The sequence below is a fragment of the Danio aesculapii genome, chromosome 1 (genome assembly GCF_903798145.1).
Source record: "Danio aesculapii chromosome 1, fDanAes4.1, whole genome shotgun sequence".
NCBI classification, from domain to species: Eukaryota; Metazoa; Chordata; class Actinopteri; order Cypriniformes; family Danionidae; genus Danio; species Danio aesculapii.
The window spans coordinates 14,064,284-14,080,186 of NC_079435.1; the positions used below are offsets into that span (position 1 = coordinate 14,064,284).

The following is a 15,903-nucleotide window of genomic DNA, read 5'->3' on the forward strand; positions in this document are numbered from 1 at the left end:
TTGTGTTCAACAAAAGAAAGGAACTCATAAATGTTCGTAACCATTTTATTGTGAGTGAATAGTGTGTTCGTTTTCACTTTTGGGTAAACTATCTCTATAAAATTAACCAAACATATCAGGTTGCTTTGTCTTTGTAGTCTACATTTGAAGCAGAACCACTCATAATCCCCAATAATAGCATTTTGTAGTAATGCCACAATAATAGCTCCACACAGTTGGGATGATGCCATCAACCCAACTGACCATTGAATTGACCATTGAAGAACTGACCGTTTATTTTTTTACTTATTAGAAATGGGGTCAGCATAGCCATCTAAAAGGTAATTATGTCCCTTTTCTCTAAAACACTGCAGTAAGAAGTCTTCATATGAGGTACGCCTCCTGTATGGGATGTCCTTTTTAAGAACAGACCATTGCTTTCTTCCATTTATTAGAAATTGGATCTTTATAGCACTTTATATTATGTTAATGTACAATTTCTCCAAATCTGTACAATTTGACATCTTCATATGAAGTATGTACATAGAATAGGAAGTCTTGTATGAAAACTGCCCATTGTTTTCTTCTACTTATTAGACATTGGGTCTTTATGACACTTTGAATGTTGTTATTACCCCGTTTCTCCAAAATGCTGCAGTACGAAGTTTTCATGTACAGTGTGCAAATACTATGGAATGTCATGAACTGCCCATTGTTTTCTTCAACTTGTTAGACATTGGGTATTTAAAACACTTTATATAATGTTTATGCCCCAATTCTCCAAAAACACTGCAGTAGCAAGTCTTCATCTGAGGTATACATGTAGTATGGGATGTCCTGTACAAGAACTGACCGCTGTTTTTATCTACTTATTAGAAATGAGGTCTTTATAGTACTTCAAGTTGATACCTATTTCTCCAAAAAAATGCCCCAGTAAGATGGCTTCATGTAAAGTATGCATATAGTATGGGACGTCCTGTACAAAAACATACAGCACTTTATATTATGTTAATGCCAATTCTCCAAAAAGTTCATATTAGGAATGCATACAGTATGGGATGTCCTCTACGATTATGCGGCAATAAGAGGAGCTGAGCATTGTTTTTTCTACTTTTTAGAAAAGGGGTCTTTAAAGACATTTATATTGTTAATACCCCATTTCTCCAAAATGCTGCAGTAAGAAGTTATCACATAAAGTATGCATAAAGTATAGGACATCCTGTATGATAACTGACTATTGTTTTTTTCTTATTATTAACGGGGTCTTTATACTGTAGCACTTCATATTATGTTAATGCCCCATTTCTCTAAAACGTAGCTGTAAGAAGGTTTCATATTATGTATCATTTATTATGGGACGTCCTTTAAAAAAATGACCATTTTTTTCTTCTACTTCTTAGAAATGGTCTGTTTAACACTTTGAATTATGTTATTACCCAATTTCTTTAAAATGATGCAGTAAGAAATCTTTACATGAAGTATGCGTATAGTATAGGACGTCCTGTATAAAAACTGACCATTGTTTTCTTCTACTTATTAGAAATTGGCTCTTTATAACATTTTGAATTGTGTTAATTCCCCATATCAGACAGCATGGTGGCAGAAGGTCACTGGTTCGAGCCTTGGCTGGGCCAGTTGGCATTTCTGTGTAGAGTTTGCATGTTCTCCCCGTGTTCGCGTGGGTTTCCTCTAGGTGTTCCGTTTTCTCCCACAAGTCCAAAAACATGTGATATAGGTGAATTGGGTAAGCTAAATTGTCTGTAGATTATGTGTTTAAATGAGTGTGTATGGATGTTTCCCAGTGATGGGTTGCAGCTGGAAGGGCATTCGCTACGTAAAACATGTGCTGGATAAGTTTGCGGTTCATTCCGCTGTGGCGAACCCCAGATTAATAATGGCATTAAGCTAAAAAGATACTAAATTAATGAATGAATAATACCCCGTTTCTCCAAAATGCTGCAGTAACAAGGTTTCATATAAAGTATGCATATAGTATAGGTCATCCTAAATGAGAACTGACCATTGTTTTCTTCTATTTATTGGAAATGGGTTCTTTATAACACTTTACATGATGTTAATACCCTGTTTCTCTAAAAAGCTGCAGTAAGAAGGTTTCATGGGAAGTACATATTATGGGATGTCCTGTATAAGAACTGACCATTGTTTCTTTCTACTTATCGCAAATGCGGTCTTTATAACACTTTGAATTATATTATTAACCAATTTCTCCAAAATGCTGCAGTAAAAAAGTTTCATGTGAAGTACACATATATTATTGGATGTCACGTATAAGAACTGACCATTGTTTCTTTCTACTTATCGCAAATGCGGTCTTTGTAACATTTTGAATTATATTAATAACTAATTTCTCCAAAACACTGCAGTAAAATGGTTTCATGTGAAGTACACATATAGTATGGGATGTCCTGTTTAAGAACTGACCATTGTTTTTTTTCTACCTAATTGAAAAGGGGTCTTTATAGCACTTTATATTATGTTAATGCACAATTTCTCCAAATTGCTGGAGTAAGAAGTCTTCATATGAAGTATGCCTATTGTAAGTGTTGTTGATCATTGTTTTTGTCCATCTATTGGAAATGGGGTCTTTATAACACTTTGAATAAAGTGAATACCCCATTTCTCCAAAACACTGCAGTAAAAAGGTTTCATGTGAAGTGCACACATAGTATGGGATGTCCTGTATAAGAACTGACCATTGTTTTTTTCTACTCATTTGAAATGGGGTCTTTATAGCATTTTTATCATGTTAATGCCCAATTTCTCCAAAATGGTGCAGTAAGAAGGCTTTATGTGAAGTACAGATATAATATGGGATGTCCTGTATAAGAACTGACCATTGTTTTTTTCTACTTATTGGAAATGGTGTCTTCATAACATTTTAAATTATATTAATAATCAATTTCTCCAAAACGCTGGAGTAAAAACGCTTCATGTGAAGTACACATATAGTATGGGACTTCCTGTATAAGAACTGACGATTGTTTTTTTCTACTTATTGGAAATAGGGTCATTATAACATTTTGAATTATATTAATGCCCAATTTCTCCAAAACGCTGCAGTAAGAAGGTTTCATGTGAAGTACACATATAGTATAGGATGTCCTGTATAAAAACTGACCATTGTTTTTTCTACTTATTGAAAATGGGGTTTTTATATCACTTTATATTATGTTAATGTCCCATTTCTCCAAAATGCTGCAGTAAGAATGTTACATGTGAAGTACACATATAGTATGGGATGTCCCATATAAGAACTAACTAGAGTTTTTTTGTACTTATTTGAAATTTGGTCTTTATACAGTAGCACTTTTTGTTATGTTAATGCCCCATTTCTCCAAAATGCTGCAGTAAAAAGGTTTAATGTGAAGTACACATATAGTATGGGACTTCCTGTATAAGAACTGACCATTGTTTTTTTCTACTTATTGAAAATGGGGTCATTATGACAGTTTGAATTAAATTATTAACCAATTTCTTCAAAACGCTGCAGTAAAAAGGTTTCATGTGAAGTACATATATAGTATGGGACGTCCTATATAAGAACTCACCATTGTTTTTTATACTTATCGGAAATGGGGTCTTCATAACACTGAATTATATTAATAACAAATTACTCCAAAACACTGAAGTAAGAAGGTTTCATGTGAAGAACACATATAATATGGGATGTCCTGTATAAGAACTGACCATTGTTTTTTTCTACATATTAGAAATGGGGTCTTTATAACATTTCTAATTATATTAATGCCCAATTTCTCCAAAATACTGCAGTAAAAAGGTTTAATGTGAAGTACACATATAGTATGGGATGTCCTGTATAAGAACTGACTATTGTTTTTTTCTACTTATTAGAAATGGGGTCATTATAACATTTTGAATTATATTAATTCCCGATTTCTCCAAAACGCTGCAGTAAAAAGGTTTCATGTGAAGCACATACACAGTATGGGATGTCCTTTATAAGAACTGACCATTGTTTTTTTCTACTTATTTGAAATTGGGTCTTTATAGCACTTTATATTATGTTAATACCCCGTTTCTCCAAAACGCTACAGTAAGAAGGTTTCATGTGAAGTACACATAAAATATGGGATGTCCTGTATAAGAACTGACCATAGTTTTTTCTACTTATTGGAAATAGGGTCATTATGACATTTTGAAGTATATTATTACCTAATTTCTCCAAAACGCTGCAGTAAAAAGGTTTCATGTAAAGTACACATATAGTATGGGTTGTCCTGTATAAGAACTGACTATTGTTTTTTTCTACTTATTAGAAATGGGGTCATTATAACAGTTTGAATTATATTAATAACCAATTTCTCCAAAATGCTGCAGTAAAAAGGTTTCATGTGAAGTACACATATAGTATGGGTTGTCCTGTATAAGAACTGACCATTGTTTTTTTCTACTTATTGGAAATGGGGTCTTTATAACATTTTGAGTAATATTATTACCTAATTTCTCCAAAACGCTGCAGTAAAAAGGTTTCATGTGAAGTACACAAGTAGTATGGGATGTCCTGTATAAGAACTGACTATTGTTTTTTTCTACTTATTAGAAATAGGGTCATTATAACATTTTGAATTATATTAATTCCCAATTTCTCCAAAACGCTGCAGTAAAAAGGTTTCATGTGAAGCACATACACAGTATGGGATGTCCTTTATAAGAACTGACCATTGTTTTTTTCTACTTATTTGAAATTGGGTCTTTATAACATTTTGAATTATATTAATGCTCAATTTCTTCAAAACGCTGCAGTAAGAATGTTTCGTGTGAAGTACACATATAGTATGGTTTGTCCTGTATAAGAACTGACTATTATTTTTTTCTACTTATTAGAAATGGGGTCATTATAACATTTTGAATTATATAAATGCCCAATTTCTCCAAAACGCTGCAGTAAGAAGGTTTCATGTGAAGTACACATATAGTATAGTATGTCCTGTATAATAACTGACTATTGTTTTTTTCTACTTATTTGAAATTGGGTCATTATAAAAGTTTGAATTATATTAATAACCAATTTCTCCAAAATGCTGCAGTAAAAAGGTTTAATGTGAAGTATACACATAGTATGGGATGTCCTGTATAAGAACTGACCATTGTTTTTTTCTACTTATTTGAAATGGGGTCTTTATAACATTTTGATATTTATTAATACCCAATTTCTTCAAAACGCTGCAGTAAGAATGTTTCATGTGAAGTACACATATAGTATGGGATGTCCTGGGTAAGAACTGACCATTATTTTTTTCTACTTATTAGAAATGGGGTCTTTATAACATTTTGAATTATATTAATGCTCAATTTCTTCAAAACGCTGCAGTAAGAATGTTTCGTGTGAAGTACACATATAGTATGCGATGTCCTGTATAAGAACTGACCATTGTTTTTTTTCTACTTATTTGAAATGGGGTCTTTATAACATTTTGATATTTATTAATAACCTTTTTTTTCCCCAAAATGCTGCTGTAAAAAGGTTTCATGTGAAGTACACATATAGTATGGGATGTCCTGTATAAGAACTGACCATTGTTTTTTTCTACTTATTAAAAATGGGGTCATTATGACATTTTGAATTATATTAATAACCAATTTCTTCAAAACGCTGCAGTAAGAAGGTTTCATGTGAAGTACACATATAGTATAGTATGTCCTGTATAATAACTGACTATTGTTTTTTTCTACTTATTTGAAATTGGGTCATTATAAAAGTTTGAATTATATTAATAACCAATTTCTCCAAAATGCTGCAGTAAAAAGGTTTAATGTGAAGTATACACATAGTATGGGATGTCCTGTATAAGAACTGACCATTGTTTTTTTCTACTTATTTGAAATGGGGTCTTTATAACATTTTGATATTTATTAATACCCAATTTCTTCAAAACGCTGCAGTAAGAATGTTTCATGTGAAGTACACATATAGTATGGGATGTCCTGGGTAAGAACTGACCATTATTTTTTTCTACTTATTAGAAATGGGGTCTTTATAACATTTTGAATTATATTAATGCTCAATTTCTTCAAAACGCTGCAGTAAGAATGTTTCGTGTGAAGTACACATATAGTATGCGATGTCCTGTATAAGAACTGACCATTGTTTTTTTTCTACTTATTTGAAATGGGGTCTTTATAACATTTTGATATTTATTAATAACCTTTTTTTTTCCCCAAAATGCTGCTGTAAAAAGGTTTCATGTGAAGTACACATATAGTATGGGATGTCCTGTATAAGAACTGACCATTGTTTTTTTCTACTTATTAAAAATGGGGTCATTATGACATTTTGAATTATATTAATAACCAATTTCTTCAAAACGCTGCAGTAAGAAGGTTTCATGTCAAGTACACATATAGTATGGGATGTCCTGTATAAGAACTGACCATAATTGTTTTTTACTTATTTAAAATGGGGTCTTTATAGCACTTTATATTATGTTAATACCCCGTTGCCCCAAAACGCTGCAGTAAGAAGGTTTCATGTGAAGTACACATATAGTATGCGATGTCCTGTATAATAACTGACTATTGTTTTTTTCTACTTATTTGAAATTGGGTCTTTATAGCACTTTATATTATGTAAATGCCCCATTTCTCCAAATTCCGGAAGTAAGATATCTTCATATGAAGTATGCATAATTTATGGGATGTTCTGTACAGGAACTCATCATTGTTTTTGTCTACTTATTGGAAATGGGGTCTTCATAACACTGAGTAATGTTAATACCCAATTTCTTCAAAATGCTGCAGTAAAAAGGTTTCGTGTGGAGTACACATATAGTATGGGTTGTCCTGTATAAGAACTGACCATTGTTTTTTTCTACTTATTGTAAAAGGGGTCTTTATAACACTTTGAGTAATGTTAATACCCAATTTCTCCAAAACGCTGCAGTAACAAGTCTTTATCTGAGGTTTAGTATGGGATGTCCTGTATCAGACCTGACCATTTTTTCTTTTTTTCTACATATTTTAAATGAGCACATTTCTCCAAATTGGTGCTGTAAAAAAGATTCTTATGTGGTATATATGCATATAGCATGGGACATCCAGTATCAGACCAGATCAGTCTTTTATTTAACTCAACTTTTTTTTAACTTTTATTTAATTCAAACAATGTCTTTATAGCACTTTAAAGACTTTATAGCTCATTAATAGCACATTTCACCAAAATGCTGCAGTAAGAAGGTTTATTATGAGGTATGCATATAATATTGGACGTCCTGTCCATTGTTTTCTTCTGCTCATTTAAATGAGGTCTTTCACATGACATATGCATGTACATACTGTCGCAGAACCAAGCTTTGTTTATTTTTTCTACTTATTTCTTTATAGCACTTTAAAGTGTGTTAATGGTACATTTCTCCAAAATACTGCAGTAAAACAGGTTTCATATGATGTATGCAAACAGTACTTCCTGCATCAGATCATATTGTTGTTCTATTCTACTTATAACAAATTAGGTCTTTATAGTCATCTAAAGTGTAATAATGCCTCATATCCCATATACTGAAAGAAGCATACCTTTTTAAATCTCCTTTAAATTAAATAAACATATATTTGTAACTCAGACAATGTTTTGTTGGACTACTTATATCTGTATTCACTTTCTGAGGTTAGCCAAGTTGTATAAACTTGAATTCAACCGTATTTGCAATGTACTGTAGTTGGCTAGGAGAAATAGAAACGCATTCCTGGTATTTAGAAATAGTATAATTATTCTGTCCGTTTGATCTGCTATAAAATCAGTTGAAGCAAAAAGATAAACTTAAAGAAATTACAGAAAAGCCCAGAAACCCATTTCCTAAAACAACAACACCGTCAAAAAAGAGCTAATAAATTGTTTAATAAAGCATACGTGGCAAGAAAGAGGGAGAAACTGATATTTCGTTATAATATTTCTTTTCTGGGCGAAATGAGTGCTCTGTGGAGCGCTCTCTGTGTGGCTGCTGACATTACCGTAATCATAGCAATACGCGCGCACCAAAATATAAATCGCGGCTGGCTTGACTGTGTTTTTCCGAACCGCGGCTGGCTTGACCGCAGTCAAACACGAGCACTGCTGCTGCTGTACGAGCGTCGTCGTGATGTCAGTGAATTTTTAGGTGCCCCCTCAGGATGCCTGAGTAGCTGTGCTCGCCAATGAGCGTCTCCACCAGTGTGAATGTCCTTCATTTCTCTGTCTGGCTGCTGAACTTGCCATCACGGATCCCAATTTGGATTTAAAACGGGAAAGGAAAGCACCCCTCCGGTTCGCCGCTGCCGCTCGAATCGCGTGACATTCTGGAGCGTTTAAAACAACTTTAACTGCGCGCGACATGGAGTGCCGAGTGCTGTCTATCCAGAGTCATGTCGTGAGAGGATACGTGGGGAATAAATCTGCATCCTTCCCTTTACAGGTGAGCGGCTTTATGCCCTGCTTATAATTATGTTATGACAGCGAAACGAGAGGTCACATGATCGATATTCCTGCTTTGCATGCATGTCTTTAAGAGGTTTATCAAGCGAACTTCTCTCATCTCACTGTTTCATTCTCACAACTTGGCCTCTTGTTGTAGTGATTGACTTCTAATAACAGTGACTTAACTAGAGATATGAGCAAACGTGTTGTCAAAACACCGGCATGTTGCATTGACACGATCCCGCTGCGGTGAGATCAGCGGCTGTCATCATTTCCAGGAGTGACATTGATCATCAGCGGCGGAAAATAATTCATATATCATTGAGTCTCGGCTCCTGAAAGATCATTTGGCATGAGGGATCGCGCCTCGTCCAAACTATTAAATCGGGCTCATTAGCTTTTGAATGGCTCCAGCTGTCATGCGAGCGGAAAGCGGCTGTCTTTCCCTTCCCTTCTTCTGCATGCTCGCTCTGTCTTACGTTTTCGAGACTGACGTCACAGCCGGGAGACTCAATTCCAGCAGAAATCGTGACATGTTTTTTCTCTCTCACCTTCCAGTCTCGTCGTAATCCCACGCTTGAGTAATATACTGCATTAGTAACATGTCCTCAATTTAAATTCGTCGTGTGATTCTGACAGAAACCCTCGTGTTTTGAATTTGGGGTCTAAGTATGAGTGTTTAAATCGCTGAAACTGATAGTGACTGAGGTGAAGTTGGTTTTATATTGGCACATTCAGGGTTTCTCCTTAAAAATATTGTTTCAGAAAAGTATTCTTTGTGCGACACGTTGGCTTAGTGGTTAGCACTGTTGCCTCACAGCAAGAATGTCGCTGGTTCGAGTCCCGGCTGGGCCAGTTGGCATTTCTGTGTGGAGTTTGCATGTTTTCCACGTGTTCGTGTGGGTTTCTTCCGAGTGCTCTGGTAAGACATGCGCTGCAGGTGAATTGAATAAACGGTATTGAATTGAATATAGAATATAGGTGAATTGAATAAAACGTATTGAATTGAATATAGGTGAATTGAAAATAGGTGAATTAAGTAAACCATATTGAATTGAATAGAGAATATAGGTGAATTGAATAAAACATTGGATTGAATATAGAATATAGGTGAATTGAATAAACCGTATTGAATTGAATATAGGTGAATTGAATAAACCGTATTCAATTGAATATAGGTGAATTGAATAAACCATATTGAATTGAATATAGAATATAGGTGAATTGAAAAAAATTATTAAATTCAATATAGGTGACTTGAATAACCATACTGAATTGAATATAGAATATAGGTGAATTGAATAAACCATATTGATTGAATATTGAATATAGGTGAATTTAATAAACCGTATTGAATTGAATATAGAATATATGTGAATTGAATAAACCATACTGAATTGAACATAGAATATAGGTGAATTGAATATAGGTGAATTGAATAAACCATACTGAATAGAATATAGGTGAATTGAATATAGGTGAATTGAATAAACCATACTGAATAGAATATAGGTGAATTGAATATAGGTGAATTGAATAAACCATATTGAATTGAATATAGAATATAGGTGAATTGAATAATCCGTATTGAATTGAATATAGAATATAGGTGAATTGAATATAGGTGAATTGAATAATCCATATTGAATTGAATATAGAATATAGGTGAATTGAATATAGGTGAATTGAATAAATGGTATTAAATTGAATATAGAATATAGGTGAATTGAATATAGGCGATTTAAATAAACCATATTGAATTGAATATAGAATATATGTGAATTGAATATAGGTGAATTGAATAAACCATATTGAATTGATAAAGAATATAGGTGAAATTGAATAAACCTTATTGAATTCAATATAGGTGAATTGAATATAGGTGAATTGAATAAATGGGATTAAATTGAATATAGAATTAGGTGAATTTGATATAGGTGAACTGAATATAGGTGAATTTAATAAAGGTGAACTGAATATAGGTAAATTGAATAAACCGTATTGAATTGAATATAGGTGAACTGAATATAGGAGAATTGAATAAACCATACTGAATTGAATATAGAAAATAGGTTATTTGAATATAAGTGAATTGAATATAGGTAAATTGAATAAACCATATTGAATTTAATATAGAATATAGGTTAATTGAATATAAGTGAATTGAATAAACTATTGAATTGAATATAGAATATAGGTGAATTAAATATAGGTGAATTGAATAAACCGTATTGAATTGAATATAGCTGAACTATATATAGCTGAATTAAATAAACCATATTGAATTGAATCAACCATATTGAATTGAATATATAATATAGGTGAATTGAATATAGGTGAATTGAATAAACCGTATTGAAATTAATAGGCCATAGTGTATGTGTGTGAATGAGTGTGTATGGGTGTTTTTCCAGTACTAGGTTGCAGCTGGAAGGGCATCCGCTGTGTAAAACATATGCTGGATAAGTTGACAGTTCATTCCGCTGTGGCGACCCCTGATGAATAAAGGGACTAAGCAGAAGGAAAATGAATGAAAAATATTCTTTGCAAATCCTAAATAGGGAAATCATATTAGCAGCCAACGATTATCAAAGTACATTGTTCACAGTCAATGAAATAATGCTAATGTTGTTTTGAAGTCATTTTTGCACACATTTTCAGACTGAATATTCAAAGTAGCACATCAAAAAAATGAATGAATGAATGTATGAAAATAAAACCAATTTTACCTCAATCTGCTAGTGCTACTACAAATAAGTGAAATTAACCTTTTGTTTTCCCCTTCAGATTCTTTTTAGTATGTTCCTGCAACTTTCCTGCCTCACATTCTGAGGACTTGTGATCACATCATACCTTTAACATTTAACCGTTAGTTGTGGATTGAACCTAGACGGGTAAAGGTTAAATGACACAATACTATTGGAGTGTTGATCAAAGGAGAACTCCAATATTTCTAACAGTGCTACTACCAATAGTGTAACAGTTTGGCTCTGGCAGTAAAACCCTCATCATTACTTGAAAATTATTACAATTCTATAATTCACAGGCAGATTAGTCTGCATTTATTTGAATTAATTGAAATAAATCAGTGAGAGATTGTGTGAAATACCTGCATCTGTACATTGTCTCTGTGTTGTGAGTTTAATAACAAAAAGACAACAACTTCAAGTAAAGAACCTATTTTATTTTTACAATTCACATACAGAGGTTGATTTTGTGAAAATGTGACATTAAAAGCCATTTGTGCAGGCAGTTTTTGTGTTGCACTTGCAGTGATTTTGAATTCCAAAAGGGAATCTGTGTGTAGGGAATCTAAAACACATATAGTGCACATTTCAGTCAGATGTATGTGTTTAGACTTGCTGTTATATTTGTTAATCTATTAATATGATTCATCTATTTTTTACTCACATTTAGCACAAATTAAAATTGGCTGCACATGCACAAACACAAAATCTTCATGAAATATGGTTTTGTGTTGAAAAGATGCACCAAAATCATATTTCATGAAGATTTTGTGTTGAAAAGGTGCACCAAAATCATATTTCATGAAGATTTTGTGTTGAAAAGATGCACCAAAATCATATTTCATGAAGATTTTGTGGACATGAATGTGCACCAAACTCCAATCTGTACCAAATGTGAGTAAATAAATGATTGTTTTCATGGCATTATAAGCACAGCCTAAGACTTTTTTATTCCATATGGAAAAATACTTCCAGAAGTTGAAAAAGTGGGTGCTATTACTTACAGTTTTTCATATTGATATCACCTTCAGATTCTTTCAGTATTTTCCTGTGACATATTAACCAGATCCCAGTAGGCAGTATTATTAAAACTTCTCTGACTCATTTTCATTATGCAGCACCTTCAGATCTCGCTAAAGAGGCCAAATGATGTTTCATTTTTCTTTTTCTTTATAATGTAATATATATGTATGTGCATGGATTTGCAAACAAAAGTAATAGTTTTCAAACAAAGGAGACTGATTGTTTCTAACTGAGAAAACAAATCCAGAACTGGCTAAAAATAGCATCAGTAGCAAAAAAATAGCAAAAACAGCATGTTCTCTTTATATACCTTTGATTATTTACCCAATGAATTTATAGAGGTTGAGTTGACATGGGTTAATAATAATAATAATCTTAATAATGTCAATAATCATGAGTTTTGTCATATTTCAAAGGTCAAAGGTATACATTTGAAACTAAAAGGGTCCTTATTAATACCTCAAGGGTACATATTAGTACCTAAAAAGTCTGGAAGTGTACCTCTTGAAGTTTGAAGGTACTAATATAAACCATTGAGGTACAAATATGGACCCTTTAAGTACAAATATATAACTTTTGAAAAGGTACCACCACCACCACCCCAGTGACAGCTCTTGTGCCTTTATTTCTGAGAGTGTAGTGTTAATTGTATTTGTAGTATTTTATGTACACTGAAAAAAGTGTTGCATGCAAAACTGTTGCAAACAATTTATTTGTGTTGAATTTAAACAAACAAATTAAATTTAATAATGTTCAACTTAATTTGTTTGTTTAAATTCAGCCAAGATAAATTGTTTACAACCACTTAACGTAAAAAAATTGAGTAAATCCAAGGAATCATCTTTGAATAATTTTTTTCAGTGTATTTATTGCTATTTTTTTTATAATAATATGTGTCTGTTTGTCAGGTCATGGGGTTTGAGGTGGACTCGATCAACTCTGTACAGTTCTCCAACCACACAGGTAGGCTGACACAATCTTTCTGCTTATTGCCGTCAAACAGTAGCATTTGTAAAGCATTTCTAGATCAAGCAATTATGTGCATTTAAACGTTTGTGGAATCTCATCATTTGTTATTATGATGTAACGCATGCTTTGATGAGTAGAATGGTATGATGTCATAATTAGGGCCAGATGGAATCCTTTTTGCACTGTCCATAACATTAAACACCGCAAATACTGTATGTCAAAGGGTTTTTAACATTGTGTAGTCAAAAGTCACATAGGTTGCAAAGTTAATGTCACAAACAATACAGCATTTTAGCATGTTTCTCAAATCTTCTGTGATTCTGTCATTTTCTTCAGTGAAATAAGTAACAAAACAAGTTATAAACTCTAAATTGTGAGTCTTTGAGAATTGTGTCTTTATTATAAACTAGTACTTATATAGTTACAAGTTATATAAAGAAATTTGGACTTTTTTGAGTTTATATCTTGCATTTAAGTTATTTCTCTCTCTTAATTCTGTGAAAAAAAGTCTGAATTATGAAATGAAAATTTGAAATTACCCTTTTTTTCTAACCCGTAGCATGCAAAAAAGGGCCTTTCAAACATTTGTGAATGTGAGGTTAATATTTTAAGTTAATCTGACAAAAAAGTTTCCCTGGCTGAATATCCAACGAACCTGAATCAAAATGTATTCCACAGTATATTAGGTTAGTAACACTTGACAAATGAACAGTATAGAAAAACTCCCTTCAGTTTCCTGTGGTTTTTGAATTACCTGTGTTTGCATGTAACGTTTGCACCCGAATTCATTTTCGCGTTCAGTGCTCTCTGTAGTGCCCCTCGACCTATTTTCTTCATTCTAACACGAGATGCTTCATTAAAATGATTAAAGCATATTGCATTCGAATGTTGTGATGGTTCGTTCTAAGCTGTAAGTGAGTAGATAAGTGCAGATAGTGAGCTGTCCAAACAGGCCAAGCACTGATCCCAGTACTTTCAGAAGAGCAGGAATACCGTGATCCGTTTTCTCTTGTTTGGATAGTGCACTTTAGATCTGGTGGGTCTTATCATTGTTTTGCTTGCAAGAGGAGACTGCTTTTAGTCACCTGCTTTTAAACACACTGTTCCTGCTGATCTCTTTATTTAGTTGTTTAGCCTCCCTCATGCTGTTCCACCAGTACTGTTCTTCTAATTTAAAACATAAAAGGACTTTTTTGTTATTTAGAGATCGGGAAAAAGCTGATGCAATTCAACATGACTTGTGCACTATATTCGTATATATATGGTGTATATATATACAGTAAATCTCCTGAAATCTCCATATCATGATTATCAAGATTGCATTTTTGCCATATCGCCCAGACCTACTTGAAAGATATTTTTTTGTGCTAATGTGTATCATCACAGGTGGTCAGCTGAGATGCATAACTATTTCCACCAGTTATTAATGTGTGCAGATGCATCTTAAATGACCGGTGGATCTTTCATTCTTATTTCATTGTGCTTTACTAAGATCACTTTTCTGGAGTGCTCGTTCAAGTACTGCTCAATGAACTCAACTATATGACATGGTTTATTAGCATGCAGGAACGCAAGAAAATGTAAAGCGTAGGTCTCAAACTGGATTCCTGGAGGGCCGCAGCTCTGCACAGTTTTGCTTCAACCCTAATCAAACACAGCTGATCCAAATGATCAAGGTGTTTAAGACTAGAGACTATTAAGCAGGTGTAAGTTGGAGGTGGTTGGAGCTAAACTATGCAGAGTTGTGGCCCTCCTGGAACTGACAGTAAGACCATTAATGTAAAGAATGCAGCTGGGTTATGGAAGTTGGAAACTAGGGCTGGATGATACTGGGAAAATGTTGGATTTTGTTGAGCACTGCAATATAACATTTCCCTAGTGAAATGCTATTTTTAAAATGGTTTAATGATCATACTAAAATAAACAGGTAGCATATATTTTTCTGATCTATATGAATTTAATTCAGGCAACAGCAACAAAAAAAGTCCAGCTGCAAACATTGATGCTGATGATACATTTTGAGCACTGTTGCTTGGCAAATTTTACAGATTTACAGGGTTACAGATACAATATTGTTAACCGTTGTTAATGGAAAAGTAGCCAAGCCACATCACTCTGTAAAATTGACGCTAACATTGCTCAAAAAGTTGCCCTGTTTATCATCAGCATTAGACTATGAATGACTGAAAACCTTGACAGTCTTGTTTGCTGTTGACATTTTTCTTGCTTTTCTCAACAATTTTACCCCACTTGCTCTCTGTTCTGAGCCATTAGGTTCATTTTTGGGTCAGCCTAGCCAAGAGCATAATAGCACGTACTGGGGAAGTGGGTATAAAGATTTCAAAGCCATTTGATTGGTCAAAAAAAAATCCAATAAGATTCACTTTATTTGGTAAACAAAGCAAGTCTCTCATATAACATATCTACTGAAAGACAGAAAATATTACTGTACAAACAGCATTGTACATTAATCAGATGAACATGTTCATATTAGTCAATAATATTACTGTAATTAATAAAAAAAACTGAATATAGATTTACACACATTTACACAAGTAAATGAACAGAATTAACTAAAAATCTGTGGAATTCTGCGGAAAATCTGCGGAATTCTGCACGCGCAGATTCCGTGTGGGCCTAGTCATAGCTAACTCACAGCGAACTGTTTCCATCACTGCTCTTATCAAATGTCCAATCTGCGTCATTCTCATGGTCACTAAAACCAGTCTCATCCTCACTTTCATCTGCAGGAGGAGC

At 33.5% G+C, this 15,903-nt stretch overlaps 1 protein-coding gene across 1 annotated transcript in view; it reads left to right on the plus strand.

Annotated features, from left to right (window-relative positions):
* Window positions 1-8,123: 8,123 nt before the first annotated feature.
* The window catches only part of pdxkb (pyridoxal (pyridoxine, vitamin B6) kinase b), a 31,080-nt gene continuing 23,300 nt past the window's right edge, over window positions 8,124-15,903 (plus strand). Inside the window, exons 1-2 of the mRNA XM_056456631.1 lie at window positions 8,124-8,405; window positions 13,086-13,140. Of these exons, the coding sequence (XP_056312606.1) occupies window positions 8,325-8,405; window positions 13,086-13,140 (136 nt within the window). The 5' untranslated portion in view covers window positions 8,124-8,324. The remainder of the gene's footprint in view (window positions 8,406-13,085; window positions 13,141-15,903) is intronic.